The sequence below is a fragment of the Suricata suricatta genome, chromosome 7, assembly GCF_006229205.1.
Source record: "Suricata suricatta isolate VVHF042 chromosome 7, meerkat_22Aug2017_6uvM2_HiC, whole genome shotgun sequence".
Taxonomy (NCBI): domain Eukaryota; kingdom Metazoa; phylum Chordata; class Mammalia; order Carnivora; family Herpestidae; genus Suricata; species Suricata suricatta.
In genome coordinates this window covers 22610379-22629038 of record NC_043706.1, presented here as the reverse complement: position 1 = coordinate 22629038, position 18660 = coordinate 22610379, and the positions used below count along the sequence as shown (strand labels likewise).

At 39.4% G+C, this 18660-nt stretch overlaps 1 protein-coding gene across 6 annotated transcripts in view; it reads left to right on the top strand.

The window, feature by feature from the left end:
• FARS2 (phenylalanyl-tRNA synthetase 2, mitochondrial) overlaps positions 1–18660 on the top strand; it is a 511516-nt gene that overhangs the window by 177303 nt on the left and 315553 nt on the right. For 5 of the 6 annotated variants that reach the window (XR_003910723.1, XM_029944535.1, XM_029944533.1 and 2 more), the window contains one exon: positions 3714–3845. The exons of the other annotated variant lie outside the window; for it this stretch is intronic. Coding sequence is in view for 4 of the 5 variants with exons in the window: in XM_029944535.1 (XP_029800395.1) it covers positions 3714–3845 (132 nt within the window). In the remaining variant the exon portion in view is untranslated. The remainder of the gene's footprint in view (positions 1–3713; positions 3846–18660) is intronic. 6 annotated transcript variants of the gene reach the window in all.

The window sequence follows — 18660 nt, the reverse complement described above, 5'->3', positions numbered from 1 at the left end:
GGGTGGCTTAGTTGGTTAAGCGTCTGACTTTGGCTCAGGTCATGATCTCACAGTTTGTGAATTTGAGCCCCACTTTGGGCTTTGTGCTGACAGCGCAGAGCTTGCTTTGGATTCTCTGTCCCTGTCTCTCTCTGACCCCTCCCTCCTTAAAAATAAACATTAAAAAATATGTAAAAGAATATGGTGTTTTGGCAAAAATTACACATTAACTAATATAATTTACTTTCAAGTAAGGACCGTTGTTGTTTGAAGTAGAGATGCGGGTTTCTCAAAACAGGGATTTCATAGATTTGGGTTTTTGTCTGTTGATGTGAAAGAAGCAGAATTTCAGAAATGAAGTCTTTAAAGTAGCAGAACAAAGAGGGTAAAAGGCTTATAGATTTGGCATTCTTTGCAAGGTAATATAGATTTAGAAAGGAAACTTTTAACAGAATCTGAGGAGTTGAAAAGGATTAAAAATGCTCTAATGTCATTGGACATAACTTTTGCCAATCTGTTTTCTGTCTCATTTTCTGTGATATTATTATCAATGGAATCTGCTCCACAAATGAGTAATATTAATTATCTTCATGTATTCTGGAAAACTTTGGCCAACTTCCCTGACTTTTTCATGCTTTGCCGGATGTAGTTCTCAGGGTGGAGTGGTCACTGTGGTTGCTCCTCACAGACGCCCGCACGATGACTGAGCAAGAAGCAACCAGGGCCAGGGTGACTGAAGTCATCAGCGAGAAAAGAGCAAGGGTTGATGCAACCCTTGTCCAATATATGCACATTTTATCTTAAGAACTTATTCAATTAAAAAAATTCCAATCCAAAGTTGTAGTTTTTTCTTCTTCTACAAGTAGCCGAAGCCCTGCGGTAACAGAAGGTTCCTGGAGAAGGGGCGGACCCTTTCGTCACTTTTCAGTTCAGTCGTTGTGCTCTGTGGACACCACTCACACCAGCAGCTCAGACGGTGTGTGCAGAGTCCTGAGCTTCCCATGGACTTCATGCAGTAGGGATTTAATCTGAGTTTCATAAAAATTAATAGTGGAATTGCATTAACCAACACTTGTGATTGTTTTCAGGGCTCAGTAATGTCTTCAGTCTTCTTTCTCTCTAACTAGGGGAGATGTAAGGTTTTATGGGTATGATTTATAAAGCTATGTAAACTAAATTCTATGCATTTAGCTTGTCTAAAGGAATAAAATAAGGACACACGAGAAAAATTAATTTGTGTAGACCTCACCTAACTCTGCTTCAGGTAATGTCTGTGTAATGGTAGAGTACGTGTCTTGCTTTTGGTAAAATTTAATTCAAGCCATGTAAACAAAATTTGTTTTTCTAATCTGTTTCCACTGGTTGATTTGTGCTTATCTGCCAGGAGTTATAAAAAGAAAGACAGATAAAAATTGTTTCCGTGTCTGTCTGCCCTCAGTTCTATATCCCAGTGCTTCACACGTCTCTGTTTGCCAGAGGGACTGCGTTTGCAGCTTTTCAATAGAAGTGTGATAGGGGATGGTTGGTCCCGAAGTGGACAAACACACAGGTGTCCTGATACCTTCTTCTCAGAACATAGTGGCAAATGAGCACCTGCTCTGCACATATGAGCTTTTATCCAGAGAAGTCTAAACTACTCAGGGGACCTGAGGACACTTCCCCAGTGGCTGCAACAGGACCAGCTTTTTTTCCTGGTAAGAAAAACTGTTAGTGAATTCTGCTCAGTGATAAGGAAGGAAGGAACTATTGATATGTGCAACATGGGTGAATCTTAAAATCCTTCTTCTGAGTGAAAGAAGCCATACGAAAAAAAAAAGTACGTAATATATATATGATTCCATTGTTACAGAATTCTCGGAAAGGCAAACTCTTGTAGGGACAGAAAGAGCTGCAGTTGCCTGGGGACGTGGGGGTGGGGAGAAGCGCTAGGGGCAATAGGCACATGTGTAGGATTACAAAAGGACACTAGGAAACTTGGGGGTGATGCACATGTTCATTATATTGATTGTGGTGATGGTTTATAGACATTGTCAACATATGTCAAATCGTGCACCTTATATACATGTAGTGTAATGTCTGTCTATCATACCATGTGTATAACCACAGCAGGGAATGTTGTGTTACTGGTGTAACAAAAATCAGTTGTCACTTGCTGTAGACGGCAGGTAGGTAGGAAAATAAAGGCAACTAAAATAGAAGGTGAAAGAAAAGTCTACTGGGCCCTTTGTTGTCTGGGGCATAGGGAAGGTCCCTATGTTTCATAATTCTATTCCCATTTGCTTTTTGTTTCTTGAAATACCTTTTTTTAATGACCAGGGAATTATATTTTAATTGTCAAGAACAAGAGTTTCGAAGTTGGGCAGACCTCGGTTAGGCCTAGTCTTCTGCGAGCCGTGTGCCTTTGGACAGACACTTGACCTTTCCGATTGTTTTTCCTACCTGTGAAGTGGGATGACAGAGGCATAGTAAGTCCTCAATAAGTGGAAGCAGTTTTTGTTATTATTTTTATTCATTTCAACATTCTGATTTCCACAAGGTTTAAAATACAGAGAGTCTTGAGTGAGAAAAGACAGTGTTTTCAATTCATAGGAGGTCATGCTGCTGTGGAGAAATGGAGTCAGAAGTGTTGCTTAACGAAGAAGAGAAAGACCATTACACGAAGGGCAGGGAGCCCAGGCAGGAGACGGTAGATGATTTGCCCGATGCCCACTTTCCTGTTTTCCTCATGGTGGGCATCTAGCTGCCAGGTGACCTGCTCATCTGGTTTTTCTGCGTTTAGTGACTTCTACTTTTTGCAGGATTTGTTTTTAATTCATTAGTCCTTTATTTTGTCCATTAATAATGTCATTGTTTGAGTTCCATGTTCATGATTGCTTATTGAAAAATGTATGCTGGGGGCACCTGGGTGGCTCAGTCGGGTAAGCATCTGACTTTGGCCCAGGTCGCGATCTCACAGTTTGTGGGTTTGAGCCCTGCGTTAGGCTCTGTGTTGCCAGCTCAGAGCCTGGAGGCTGCTTCTGATTCTGTGTGTCCCTCTCTCTCTGCCCCTCCCCTGCTCATGATCTGTCCCTCTCTGTCTCTCAAAAATAAATAAATGTTTAAAAGAAAAGAAAAGAAAAGAAAAATGTATGCTGGCATTTAGCCTATACTTGTTTGTTTAGATGTATGAACATTTGTCACTTTTCTGTAGGAAAACTGTTTTTGCTTCCTAGATGCTTTGCTTAAATTTTGCTGATGTAATTTAACTTTTTATTAGTTCTTATAAACTTAATTTCAAAAGTTAATATATATATACTTATGGAAGAGAAAGTTGATTAATTTATCCAAAATTGATCATATTGTTGGTAAATAATTTTGCAGGATATATAGTAAAAACTTTTTTTCTTTACTTCTGAAAAGTTATCATTACAGAACTGGAAGAATTACCCACTTTCCCCTGATCTTGACCTATTTTTCCCCTCTGCCAGCTGTCTGCAGGGATTTGACACGTGATTGATTTGGTTTTAGAGGGTCTTGGAAGTGCACAAAGTGGTTTTCATATTGGAAAAGACATGCCCAGTTTTTCACAAGTTTTAAGATTTATTGCCTTCCCCTAACATGTTGCAAATGAGTTTGTTTGCTATTTATTTTACTCAGAATGTTGTAATTGTTGTCATTAGCTGAAGGGCAGGCTTGATCATAAGGAAGGATAGACTGCCTTTAACACTGTCTGTTTTTATTTGGCATCTTTGCAGGACTGGACATTAGGTGGGTAGACTGCTACTTCCCTTTTACGCATCCTTCCTTCGAGATGGAGGTCAGCTTCCATGGGGAGTGGCTCGAGGTTCTCGGCTGTGGGGTGATGGAGCAGCGGCTGGTAAATTCAGGTAGAAAAGAATCCAACATTTTATTTGTGGGTGCTCTTGAAAAGGACTCTCTTCTCCTTTCATTTGTGTGCTTATTTTCATATGCACTCATGCGCCCCTGTGGGGACAGCCTCACCATCTCTCTCTCCTCCTCTTGCCCCCACACTTGTCTCTTAACTCTGTCCATACTTAACTCTGGAAGAACTTCATTTCTCACATCTAATTTTGCAAAGACTTCTTATTTTTGGCCCTTAAGTGTTGGCTTTGTACTTCATAGTTGCATATTTGTTGCAGTTGCCCCTAGGCATTTGATGCCTACCACACGAGTGCAGTTTGTTTTCCAAACTAAATGAGGATAAGGCCAAAGTATAATCCTTTTTTGTTCTTATTTCATTTAAACGAGGGCTCCACATTCCAGATATTTCATAAATGCAGCCACATACGATGTAAACTACCTGAGCCTGTAATGTGTAGTTGTTGGCCGCCCTCAGTGCTGGCAGTGCCATGTGACTGAGGGTAAGTGGGAAAATGAGGCCGCCCATTAAATCTACCTGATATGTAGGTACTTGAAAAGGATCTACATACCTCTTCTCTGTAGGACCATTGCTTAATAAAAATGAGTATCTCTAAACTTAATTTCAGAGCTACTGTTTTTTTTTAAATCACTATCTGAAGGTAATTAAAAAATATTTTTTGAGTATAAATCCTCCATGGGAAGTCGGGTGGGTTGGGCATCTGAGCAGGAGCTTACCGCATAAGCAGTAAGTAGAGGGGAACTGATGTGGATTGCACTGCACCCCTCCCCCCTTCCCATAGTAGGGCATTTTCTCTTGGCCTTGGAGGGCAATGGCTCTGGTTCAGGGTTGGTCACAGGGCCTCATGCAGCAGAATGGAGAAGAGCAGGCCCTCTTGGTGGCTAAGAAATGTGGAGAGACCATGGGTAAGGTCGTGGAGTTAGAGAATAAGGATGGTGTGAGACAGAAGAAATGGGGTGGCAGTCAAGTGCAAGATTTGTGACATCCGGCTTGGGAGACTGGAGGCCTAGCCTTCCCTTCTTATTCCTGGGTAACCTCTGTCTGCAGAGGCCTAGACTCAACTCACAGATCCCTCTCCTTTCTGCCAAGGAAGGCATGGGGGAAGGCCCAGCATGGTGCCAAGTGCTTCTTGGATGGTTTTCAGATATTTGAAGAGCTGACCTAGAGAAGAAGGACAGAGAGGTCGCATGTTAAGGGCTATGTGTGAAAGTTGTGAGGCTTGGGCCTGGGTGTCTGTCTTAGGTTTTCTGGTGGTTGACAGCTGTGTGTCTTCAGGCAAATTGCTTAAACCCCTGTGAGTCTTAGTTTTCTCATAGTTAAAATGGGCACAATGATACCTCGCTCAAAGTTTCATCGAGGTGATGCTTATTAGCACCAGGTCTGGCACACTGACTAAAATTAATTGCTCACTTTGTTTTTTAATTTTTTTCAAATGGTTAGAGCCATTTATCAACAGAGCCCTCTTAAAAAGGAAATATTTGAATAGAGGGTGTCCTGCACATCACAGAAATGATTTCTCATTAATTGGAACTTGATTACCTCTTTGATCTTAGTCATCTCGGTATCCATGATTCTAGTCTGAGTGATTTTAGAGGAAAAAAGACAACAATAGTAAGAGACACCAGAAAATCAGTCATATACATGTACATTCATCTTAGCAGATGAATGTTTTTGTTTGTTTGATTATGTTTCTTAGAAGATTTAAAGGAATCCCAGGCTTCCTCCCAGAAGCATGTCTTATCAGGGGCCAGGACCGAGAAAGCCGGTCAGGGGATGGACAGCTTAACGCGTCAGTTCGTTGGGAATTGTGCTTCCTTGTATCTTTTCCAGTGTCCTTGATGGGTTTTTACGAGGTTTACTCACACAGTAATTGGCCAAATACAGTTATCTGAAACAAGTTTCCAAGTCATTATTGCACATTAATGGAACTGCTGTTCCATAATCAGATCAGCCGTGTCAAGTGTTCTTGACGGAAATGGCGAAGTGAAAGAAAAACAATTAAAAACCCAGAACCCCTAAGATGCAAACGTATTTGACAAGTTCACAGTTGTAGTAAGGTGTGCTCTTTAGTTGCTAGAAAATTGTGCAGATAAATTTTAAATAAAATACCTTGCAAGCAAGGGAGACTAACGGAAAGGAAGAAGAGATGATCTTGTAAAAGAAATTCTGTGTGGGCTGTGCTTTTGAACTTTAAGATATTGTGACAAAGTTCTGCTTTGTGTTCTCAGACTCGGATGTGTTGTGACATCCCTAGTTAAAATCTTTAAACTGTGTGCCTGGCACTCATCCACTGCAGGCTTTATTTGTAAGCCTGTAATTTTCTGTCTGCTGAACTCCATGGTCTAGGGAATGATCCGCTGCACACTTCAGCCCTCTAGTTTCGTTTTGCCATTCCTTCCATCTTCTCTCCTACATTTCCTTCTCTCCCCTGCACTCCCCTGTTCTTTTAAAATAGAACTTCCGAGAAACACTAACATTGGCGGTTGTAGGTCTCCTTCTTTAAAGGTCTCATAGCAGCACAGGTAAGTGCTAAAGTAACTGGATAACAGAGGAACCGGGACTGGACAGTGAGATTAGCAGCCACCCTTGAGCCCTTCCTGGAAGCCAGCGTCCCACCACATCTCCCTGATGTTTCTGAGCCTTTCTTTCATTTAGCCTTGATAACAAGGCTCCCATGTAGATGCTGGTATGACCCCATTGACAGAGCCTGAGGAAGGTACCATGCTGTGCTATCCATATAGTTAATTGCATGATTTTGAAGTGGCTAGAAATCCATTTCCAGTAAATCATTCTGTCTCCCCTAGAGTAAAGAACTGAAACCAAATGAAACAAATAACAGCAGGCAGAACTCGTTTTGGTCAGCAATTATTTGTCACCCCTAAAGAAAGGCTAGGCCACCATTTATGTTATCTCCTATGATAGAGTGCATTAGTTAAAAGTGGGGAATTCGATTGCTAATATGAACAGTCTGTGAATACACTATTGCACATTTAAGTGGACTGTGGCATATATGTGGGTTTTTTTTTCTCCTGGAGTAAGATAAGGCTCTTTCACATAGCTTGTAGAATTTTGCTTTATTTCTTCTTTATTTTATCGTGTCTTTGCCATTGCTTTCAGATTTTTTAGATTTAGTAATCGTGATGTGGGTGGTAACAGTCATCATGATCATTTGATTGGGTTTTCCTTGAGGACAGTACTGAGTCATGTCCCCAAATACCACACCCTCATTTCTCATTGGGCTGACTCAGGCTGCTAATGTCTTTTCAGGTAATATATGGAGTACAAACATCTAAAATCCTCACCAGGGTGACTGTTGGCTGTCATTGTACCAGAAAGGAATTTACCATTTATTGAGCCCCTGTGAAATTTAGAAGATTGTGCATAAGCCCGAGGATAGAAAAAGCTCTGTAGTGGAATGTAACACTTAAAAGACAGAATCTCTTTCTTCACCTGTTTGTAAAAATTTAAAAGTGGGCTCTTTTGGGAAAACCTTGTAAATATGTACACGAACAGTTTCCAGGTTTTGTTTTTTTTTTTAAGTTTATTTATTTTTGACAGTGAGAGAGAGAGATGGTACACATGAGCGGGAGAGGGGCAGAGAGAGAGGGAGAGAGAGAGAATCCCAAGCAGGCTTCACACTGTCAGCACAGAGCCTGATGCAGGGCTGGAACTCACAAACAATGTGATCATCTGAGCTGAAACCAAGAGTCGTGTGCTTAACTGACTGAGCCACCCAGGTACCCACTTTCCAGTGTTAGCAATCACTGTTTTTTGTTGTTCATTAGTCAGATTTCTCTTGAATTCCTTCTAAGACTGTAGAAAAGTAAAGTAAGCATTGTTCTTGCCTTTGGGACCTGCACAGCATATACACAGATATAAAGTGATTATAATACCATGTGATAAGTATTTGTAACAGAGATATGGCAGGCAGAATGGGGAGGAAGAAGAGATTGAAGAAGATTGTGCCAAGTCCTTGTCCTGATTGCATTTAGGATAGAATGCTTGAAATATGGGTATTTGAAATGTATGGCCCAGAATAAGATGGGTTTCTGTTTGCAAGGAGTTATGTACTTTGTGAACTTTGCTTGTATGTCCAGACAGGATGCCCAGTGCTTCTTTTCCTATGTGAATAAATACTTATTTCCAGTCTATTACTGTCTTTGGTAGCCAGTCTCTGAAGCCTCTACACCACTTGTGACATTTGGTGTTAGTTAATCTCAGCTGGGGAACTTTTAGAGGCTTCAAGCAAGATGTGTGCCTGTACCAGGTGTAGTATTATAGACAGGCCAACTTGCCGTTCATCTACTCAGCATCTTTTGTGGGAAAGGCACCGTGCTACATAAAGAGGAGGACACAAACACTGTAAGATGTGACCTCTCCCTGTAAAACTTAGCATGTAGTAGGGAAGATGGGACTATATAATTAGAGCTGGTAATGTAAGTGCCACTCATGAGATGGAGCTTTGGAAGGTGTGAAGAAGGGACTGTGTTCATGAGTTAGATCAGTGGAATCATCAGAGAGGAGTTGGCATTTGAACTGGGCCTTAACCAGTGGTTAAGTGTGTGCCTGGTCATCAGCTGGAGAGCCTATGTAAAATGTCTCTTCACGTCAGGGTACGTAGGTCTGGGATGAGGACTGAGATAGGCATTGCAAAACATTTTTTTAATTTTTATTTTTGAGAGAGAGACAGACAGACAGACAGACAGCACAAGCAAGGGAGGGTCAGAGAGAGAGGAGACATAGATTCTGAAGCAGGCTTCAGTCTCTGAGCTGTCAGGACAGAGCCCATCGAAGGCCTTGAACTCACAATCTGTGAGATCATGACTTGAGCTGAAGTCAGACACTTAACTGATAGAGCCACCCAGGTGCTCCTGAGATGTACATTTTAAACAAAGGCCTAGATAATTCTTGTGAATGACCCACAGTCAGACCATGCTTTGAAAACCCTATCTTTATCTTGAGTATTTTCTCCAATTTTATTGGCATATAATTGAAGTATAATGAACTATGAATATTTAAACTACAGTTTGATCCTTTTTTAAAAATTTTATTTTTGAGACAGAGAGAGACAGAGCATGAGAGGGAGAGGGACAGAGAGACAGGAATACACAGAATCCAAAGGAGGCTTCAGACTCTGAGCCGTCATCACAGAGCCCAACGCAGGGCCCACACCAATAACACAAGATCATAACGTAAGCCGAAGTCAGAGGCCCAACTGACTGAGCTATCCAGGCGCCCCCAGTTTGAACTATTTTTGACCTATGTGTATATTCATGAAACCGTCACCACTGTCAGGATAATAAACCCATTTTCAGGGTGCCTGGGTGGCTTGGTCGGTTGATTGTCTGGCTTCAGCTCGGGTCATGGTCTCACGGTTTGTGGGTTTGAGCCTTGCGTCAGGCTCTGTGCTGACAGCTCAGAGCCTGGAGCCTGTCTTTGGATTCTGTGTCTCCCTCTCTCTCTGACCCTCCCCTGCTCACGATGTCTCTCTCTCTCTCAAAAATAAATAAAACATTAAAAAATTTTTAAAAATTAAAAAAACTCATTTTCGTCACCAACCACAGTTGCCCTGTGCCTTTTGGTAATCTATTGCTCCCTCCACTCTGTCACTAGGCAACCATGGATCTATCTGTGTCATTATAGATTAGTTTGTATTTTCCACTTATACATAAGGGGAATCATACAATATGTATTCTTTATATTTTGCTTCTTTCCCCCAGCGTGATGATTTTGAGATAAATCCATGTTGTATTTATTGATCAGTGTTGTATACGTCATTCATTCCTTTTTGTTTTTATTGTTTCATTGTATAGACATACCCAATTTGATTATCCATTCACTTGTTGATGGACATTTAGGCTGTTCCCAGTTTTGGCTGTTACAAATAAAGCTGCTATAAATACTTGTGTAAAAACTCTTTGTGTGCATGTATGTTTTGATTTCCCTTGAGAAAAAAGCTAGGAGTGCAATGTTCTATAAATGTCAGATGAATCAATGTAATTGAATAGCATTTAGCTCTTTTATGTTTACTGATATTCTGGGGCTTAGTTCTATCAATTTCCCAGAAAAAAATGTTAAAATTTTCTACTATGATTATGGGCTTGTCTGTTTGCTCTTTTATTCTATCAATTTTTCTTCGTGTTTTTTGAAGCTATATTATTTGATATACCCTTTCATGACTGATGTCTTTCTTCATGAGTTGCCCCTTTTATCCTTATGAAATATCATCTTTAACTCTGATACTTCTCTTTTTCTTAAAGTCTGTTTTATTTATATTAAAATATGCATTTTATCCTTACCCCCGTTTTCAGTTACCTTTATGTTGTTATAGTTACATGTGTTCTATACCTTGAAAACCTCACCACTCAGTGTTAAACTCTTTGCTTTAAAAAGTCGTATGCATTTTAAAGAACTTAAGAGACTATAGTTTTCTATTTACCTAGCTCTTTACAAGTTCTTTTGCTTTTCCTTCATTCCTGAAGACGCTTGTTTCCCTCTGGTATTTTTTCCCTTTTGTATGGAACACTTCCCTTACCATGTCTTACAGAACATGTTGATGATGAATTTCTTAGTGCTTCTTTATCTGAGAATGTCTTTATTTACCCCTTACCATGAAGAATATTTTTATTGAGAACAGAATTCTGAATCAGTAGATCTTTTTTCTTAATTTAAAGATGTTCTTCCTTTGTCTTCTGCCTCTACAGTTCGTGTAGAGAACCACAGAGTCATTTCAGTCATTATTCACCCAAATGTAATGTGCTGTCTTTCTTTAGCTACCTTCAAGATTGTTTTCTCTACCTTTGGTTTTCAGCAGTGTTGTTTTGATGCATCGAGGCGTGGTTTTCTTGGACTCTATCTGTTTTGGAGTTCACTGAGCTTGAGTCTATGATTTATGTTTTTTCACCTGTTTGGAGATGTTTCTGGTCATTATTTTTTCAGATAACTTTTCAACTCAGTTTTTCCTCCTCCCCTTCTAGAGCTCAATACCCATGTTAGATCTTTCAGTTTTATGCTAGAAGATCCCAAGACTCTGCTCACTTTTCTCTGTCTTTTGCTGTTTTTCATATTAGGTAATTTCTGTTCCATGTTCATGTTCTGTATCACCTCCACAGAGCTTCCTTGGTCATAAAATATATTTTTTTTAATTTCAGATTTTTTTTTTTGTTTAAATTTTGTATTTGTTTTTTAAATTTATTTATTGGTTCCTATTTCCCTTCTGAGAATCCCTATATTTTCATTCCTGTCAATTGTGTTTTTCTTTACCTCATGAAACATAGTATAGTGAGTGCTTTAAAATATCTGTGTCTTAGTTCTGACATCTGGGTCACATCAAGAATGAATTCTGTTTAGAAATCATCACATTTTCTTGGTTCTTTGTCAAATAACTTTGTGTTCTGGAAGTTGTGAATGGTAAGTTGTGTGCACTCTACCCTGTTTTAAATTTGTGGTAATTGTTGATACTTTAGTAGCTGGTAACCTGGTGAGGTTTAGGCCTTAGTGCTGACTTCCTTCCTATGGGCAGTGATTCAGATCTCAGTATAAGTCTTAGCGATGCTAATCTCTGACCTTCCTGCACATAGGTACTTGCAGGGGTTAGTCTGAAACTCGTGTGAGTGGTTCACATCTCAGTTCAGTTTTCTCACTTCTGCGATGCTGGCTTGAGTCTGTGCTGTGAGTGTGTAGTTGGGTTAGGCTGATGCTTACGCAGGTAGAATTAGGGCATCTCCTCTGGGCTCTTTGCCACTCCAACTCACAGAGCCCTTTCCCTGAATATAGAAGGCCAGTTTCTCTTGGAGTCTTCGCTGCCTGGGTTGCTGTGCAGCTCTGCAGCTGGGGCCCACCTTCGGAGCAGAAACATGGGAGAAGCAAACAAACATGAAATTCCTCCTATGAAGATCTTTTCTCCAAGTTTTGACTTTCAATCAAAATTTGTCTATTTACTTTTCATAGTGTTCTGTTAGTGGTTTTGTGTGTGTTTGTGTGTGTCCTTGTCCAGGGATTTAAATTGCAATCAGAGTGAGTGATAAAAGGCTCTTACCCCCATAGTGAGTCCAAACTCTAGGTTGGATTGTAAAGGCACCCAGATAAATGGATAATTGCATGGACATATCTGTGTGGTGTCAGAAAATTGTGGGTATATTGGGTTCACTTGTATATTTAATCTATCAACTTTATTATGTTTTTTAATTGTTTAATGTTTATTTATTTTTGAGAGAGAGAGATAGACTGTGAGCAGGAGAGGGTTAGAGAGAGAAGGAGACACAAAATCGGAAGCAGGCTCCAGTCTCTGAGCTGTCAACACAGAACCCAACGCAGGGCTCGAATTCACGAACCATGAGATCATGACCTGAGCTGAAGTCGGACGCTCAACTGACTAAGCCACCCAGGCGCCCCTAATCTATCGACTTTATTAATTAAAATTAAACATAGTGCATTTTTTAGGTAAAACACCTGGCTGAGACTAAGATCTGGCAGACTCTGGTTTCTTCCTTTCCTTCCCCTCTCACTCTCCAATCTTTCTCCGTGTCTCCCTTGCTTTCGTTTAGCCTTCTAACTTTCCTCCCTTCCCTTAAGTCAGTCTGGGCCCTGTTAGTGCCCTTTCAGAAATGCAAACAAACATGTATCAATCCCATGTGTATGCGTGGCCTTGTAGTTCCTCCTAGTGACCCATTTTCAAGCTGTCAGATTAGAGATGTCTCTTCAAATATTTACTTAGCCTTTGTCCTTTTTGCCTTTTCAAAATGGGTAAGATGGTGAGATTTTTTTTTCTGACATAAAAACAATATGTGCTAATTGTAAAATTTAGAAAATAATGTTTAAAAAAGAAAGTAAAAGTAATTCTGTTGCTTTTTACCTAGGAAGAACTTTTAAGGCACACATATATGTAATTATTGGCCAAACCTAAATTAAAAACCTGTATATATTTTAGAGAAATAGAATCATCTTTGATTTTCTTAATTAAAAAAAATTTTTTTTAATTAATTTTTGAGAGACAGAAAGAGGCAGTGTGAGCAGGGGAGGGTCAGATAGAAAGGGAGACACAGAATCTGAAACAGCTCCAGGCTCTGAGCTAGCTATCAGCACAGAGCCTGATGCGGGGCTTGAACCCATGAACCATGAGATTATGACCTGAGCTGAAGCTAGACGCTTAGCCAACTGAGCCACCCAGGCACCCCTGATTTTTTTTTTTTTTTTTTGTATTATGCTTTTTCACAACAAATTTGACATAAGTATCTTTTTATGTTACCAAATATTTACCTACATCATCATCATTGTTAATGGTTGTGTAGCCATTGTGGGTTGACTTTTTGGCCATTTATGTATTGGTAGATTATTGACAGTGAACATTCTTTGCACAGGGATTTGGGCTATTTCCATATTTTGGCTGTTGTGTATAATGCTGCTGTGAGCATGCATGTTACATGTATTTGTTTGAGTCACTGTTTTCCATTTCTTTGGGAGTGGAATTGCTGTGTCATATAATAATTCTGTGTTTATCTTTTTGAGGAAGTACCAAATTATCTCCCACAATGGCTAAACCATTTTACCTTCCCATCAGCAATATATGAAACTTCTATTTCTCTTCTTCCTTGCCATTGCTTATTATTTTCTGTTTGCCTGGTATTCTTTTGGTTTGTTAGGTTTTATAGCTATGAAGTAGTCCCTTACTGTGGTTTTGATTTTTATTTCCCTAATGGCTACAATGTTAAACATATTTTCATATACTGTTAGTATATCTTCTTTAAAAATGTGTGTATTCAATTTCTTCGCTCATTTTAAAGAAAATTTATTCAACGTTTATTTATTTTTGAGAGAGACAGAGAGTGATAGAAGGAGCAGGGGAGGAGCAGATAGCGAGGGGGACACAGAATCCAAAGTGGTCTCCAGGTTCTGAGCTGTCAACACAGAGCCCAGCACGGGGCTTGAACTCATGAACTGTGGGATCATGACCTGAGTTGAAGTCGGACGGTTAACTGACTGCCACACAGTTGAATGAGCTCCTTTGCTCATTTAAAAAATTGGATTGTCTTTTTGTTGCTGAGTTGTAAGAAGTCTTTATATATTCTGGATACTAGACTTTTATCAGATGTATGATTTGTAAATATTTTCTCCAATTCTCTAGGTTGTCTTTTTTATCTTGATTTTGGAATGTCCTTTGAAGCACAAAATTGTTAGATTTCAATGATGTCTAACTTATGTGTTCTTTTTCTTCTCTTGCACCTGTTTTTAGTGTCATATCTAAGAATGTATGATCAAACTTAAGGTCAACTAGATTTTCCCCTGTGTGTTTTTCTAAGAGTTTTGTGGTTTGGACTCTTGTATTTAGGTCATTTATCCATTTTGGGTTAATTTTTGTACATGATGTGAGATAGAGGTCCACATTTATCCTTTTGCATGTGGACATCCAGTTGTTCCAGTACCATTTGCTCAAGAAACTTATTCCTTCCCCCATTGAAAGCTCTTGGTGCCTCGGTCAAAGATCAGTTGACCATAGATGTATGGGTTTATTTGTGGACTCTCAGTTCTATTCCAGTCTTCTGTGTTTCTGTCCTCACACCAGTACCACATATTTTGAGTCCTGTAGCTTTGCAGTAAATTTTAGAATTGGAAAGTGTGAGTCTTCCAACTTAGTTCTTCTTCTATTCATTCTTTACTTTTTACTGTAAATTTACTGAAGTCTAATTTTTAAGAGTTATTTTTCTTAAAATTATTGTCATTGAAATACTTTATTCTTATACTTTGCTCATCTGTCTGTATCTCTCTGTATTCCAGTGCTTTATTTTATCTGTCAGTCTACTATCCACCACCTAGCTTAAGAGACAAAGGACATTGCACAGCTGAACCTCCCTGCCCCCACTATATACATCCCTTTTTGTTAGTGTCTGCCCTCTTTCCCTCTGTCCTCTGAGCAATCACTCTTTTGAATTTTGTGTTATTACCTTGATTTTCATTATGGATTTACTATGTATATTATAAAAAGTTAACTTTCAGGGACTTTGATAGTTTTACAAATGGAATTATGCCATCCTTCTATGACTTTAGTTTTTCATGTAGCTTTGTGAAGTTCATCTGTGTTGTTATATGTAGAGTTTCTAGTTCAGTCATTTTTCAGTACTTAAATTTTATTGGATGAATATGCCATAGTTTATTCATCTATTGACATGTGACTATTTCCAATTTTTTCTTTTTTTTCTATTACAAATGCTATTGTTGAACATTCTTGTACATCCTGTATATATAGGTGTAAGCATTTCTCTGAGGTATATTTCATTTAGCAGTGGATTTTCTGACTTAGTTCTTATGAACATCTTTAGCTTTATTGGCCATCACAAGATTGTTTCTCCGAATGGTTGGTTGAAGTTACACTGCCTTGCACATTTGTATGAAAGTTTTTATTGCTCTGTATCCTCTTTTACACTTGACCTCGTTCAAATTATTTGTTAACTGGTGGGTTTAAAATAGTGTCTCACTATCATTTCACGTTTATTTGAAACCCATACTTTCCTTTTGTTCCTTTCCATATGGGGCTCATTTTTCTCTTTATTTTTATTTTTAAATTTTTTTTAGTGATTGGTAGGAATTCTATATTTTGAATGCTGATCATTTGTCATTTTTATGTATTATAATTGTATTCTCTAGTAGGTGGCTTTTCTTTTTTTTCTCAGTTGCTCTTTCATAAATGGAATATATGTATTTCTTACTTGAGTAACTTTAGATTTCTTTATATAATGCTCTTCTCCAAAATAGTCACTTCATCAGGGAATGTGAGTAGGTGTAAGTTGACAGGTTCCATAAAGATAACCCTTCTGCTTGTCATGCTTGATTCTGGTGGTTTAAGTCTCTGATGTTATTGCTATATCATTCATATTTTCAGCATGGAGATTCTAAATATTTAATGACTTTCAAACATCTACCATCTCTTTCCTAGTGTTCTGTCAGATTTGGTCCCGCCCCCATGACAGTTTCTCTAGCTGGGAAGGTGTGCTGTAGGATGCACTTGTTTGACTAGGAAACTAGGAAATGTAGCTTGGAGCTTGCTTGGGGATTTCAGTTACAGTATTTGTACAGAATTTGATTTGTTTCCTGGTATAATTTTTGTTCTCTCTAGCTCTACTTAGATTCCATGTCACCCCTTCAATATTTCCATTATTGCAATGAAAATAAAGGTTTTGGTAAGTTGATTTCAAGTTGTGGTATGAGTACATTTCTAATTGTGTTTTAATGTTTATTTATTCACTTTGAGATGGAGAGAGTGAGTGGGGATGGGGTAGAGAGAGAGGGAGAAAGAGAATTCCAAGCAGGCTCCCCCCTGTTAGCACAGAGCCCGAAACAGATCTCAATCTCACAAACCATTAGATCATGACCTGAGCTGAAATCAAGAGTCGGATGTTTAACCAGCTGAGCCACCCAGGAGGCCCACTTTCTGATGTTTTTGCAGCTGTGGTAGTATGTACTTGATACTGTCTGTGGCATACTTTCTCTATGTAGGAGACTTCTGGAGAGCAGATAATCTGCCCAGTGTAGTATTTTCAGTGTGTAAAGACCTCTACATTTGGCATATAGAAAGCAATTGTCATTTAATTTCCCCAGTCCTTCTTCCATTAAAATGGACTTAATTTTCCATTTTCAACTGTTTTTCTTTTTTTGTTCTGTTGTCACCCACGTTCCTGAAACAGTAACCTCAATCACACAGTCCAACCATTAGCTTTTAAAGCTGATGGAGTAGCTTATGAGTTTCCAACTAAGGGGTTTGGATTAGAAAGAAATGGAAATTTGGCAAGTTTGGGTTGTTGCAAAATGTTTTTTCTTTCATTAGACTCCATTATTTTCCCCAGTTTGTGTGCCTTCTTAAGGAGTATCCATGCACTTTGCCCCTATGACCTTGAAGTACTTCCCACCTTGGAGGAGTAGATTTTTCCGCCCTTTTGAATTTTTGGCTTGGCCACGTGACTGTTTAGACTAACAGGATACTAGCAGATGTGATGTGAAGAGAGGCTTGAAATGTACTGGACAGTTGGTTTTGCCCTTTTTTTTTTTGCTTCCCTCCTTTTAATGAGATGAACATGCATAGCCTGCTGGTTCTAGAACAGTAGAAAGCATGCGGAATGGATCTAAACCAACCTGAAGCGGAAGCCCAGCCCAGTCTGGACTCCCTGAGCCCCAGTTGAGCCCCGCCTCTATAGACATGTGGTTGTGGTTGTACCCGCAGTAGCTGGCTGTAAACGTGCACTGTGGTTGTCCTGTGTTCAGCTTACGCAGGGCTTACAGGTACTTGAGATTCTCTCTTCCAACATCATTTCATAGGATTGACTTATTTCTTTCAAGTTTTCCTTATCTCTTCCCTTACTAGCTTATTGAGAACAGTGGTTGAAAAAGCTTGATTTTTTTCTACCCACTGCCCTGCCCCTGAGAAGCCATTGAAATTGTTTCCTAGTATTTTAGTGTGTGTTGTGGTTGTTCCCTAAACCAGGCAGTGATTCAGGATGTGACTTATATGGAAAGTTCTCCCCATAGGAGTTTATGAAATGCTACTGACATGGAGGATTGTGTGTGTGTGTGTGTACCCATACATGTTCTCAGTATAACCTTTTTTTTTTTTTAACGTTTATTTATTTTAGAGAGAGAGCATGAGCAGGGGAGGGCTAGAGAGAGAGGGGCAGAGAGAGAATCTCAAGCAGGCTCCACACTGCCAGCACAGAGCCTGACACGAGGCTTGATCTCACAAATCATGAGATCATGACCTAGCTGAAATCAAGAATCAGACATCTAATGGACTGAGCCACTCAGACACCCCTCAGTATAACTTTTTAAATATTTTAGTGCTAGGTTTCTGACTTCAGTCAGTATCAGGTAGATAACTCTGAAATCAGTAAAATATAAGCATCATGATAGCAGGGAATTTTTTGGTTTTGACCACCATTGTACTTCCAGTTCCTAGAGCAAAGGCTCGCTCATAGTAGGCATTCAGTATACATATTATAAACTTAAGGATGGGCGTTGGGGGGTGGATCCCTTCTTCATCCTGATGTTAACTGTTCTTTCTCCAGGCTTATTGAAACAATAAAGTGTGGCAGGAAGCTGCCCAGGTTCCCACCCTGGCCCCTGGCCCATTTACTCTTAGCTGCTAACACAGAAAGGTGCAGTGGGGAGCGCAGGGTCTCAGAGGGTAGATCGGCCTGTAGTCAGTCCTGGCCACTCTTGCTGCAGACATTTTGGGTAGGTTCTGAATGTCTCATTTCCTTTATCTGTAAACTACAGGGCCTAGATGATATAAACTCCAGATTTCTTTTTAGCTCTCAGATCTTATGATTTGGCCTCTTAAACAAGCCAGAGATTTTTAATATTAATAAAACCCACATTTCTGTTTTGTTTTATAGCACCACATGGAAAATTGCCTAACAGCAGGACTTTGGTGTATATGGTTGGTTAATCAGGTTTCTTCCCCACACCCCCTTAAAGAAACTCTCAGAGTTAAAAAAAAAAAAAAGAATGCTCATATAATTGAATTTTATTTAAACTATTTATGAAACTCCTGCTTCATGGGATTACTGCCGCTTTGCAGGCAGGTAGCAGTGTACTCCTCAATGGCTCAATTTTATTTTCTCCCTCGCAAAAAGGCAATTTAGAAATTTAGGAATTATTTATGGTACTGTGGGGATAAACACAATCTGGTAAGTTATTTTTCTTGTATATCTTTTTTTAAGGTTTGCATCTGTATTTTATGTTGGAAACAGTATCTTCATGAAATGACCCTGTTATGTCCATAGGTAAAATAATGTCATTAGGCAAAATTTATAGTA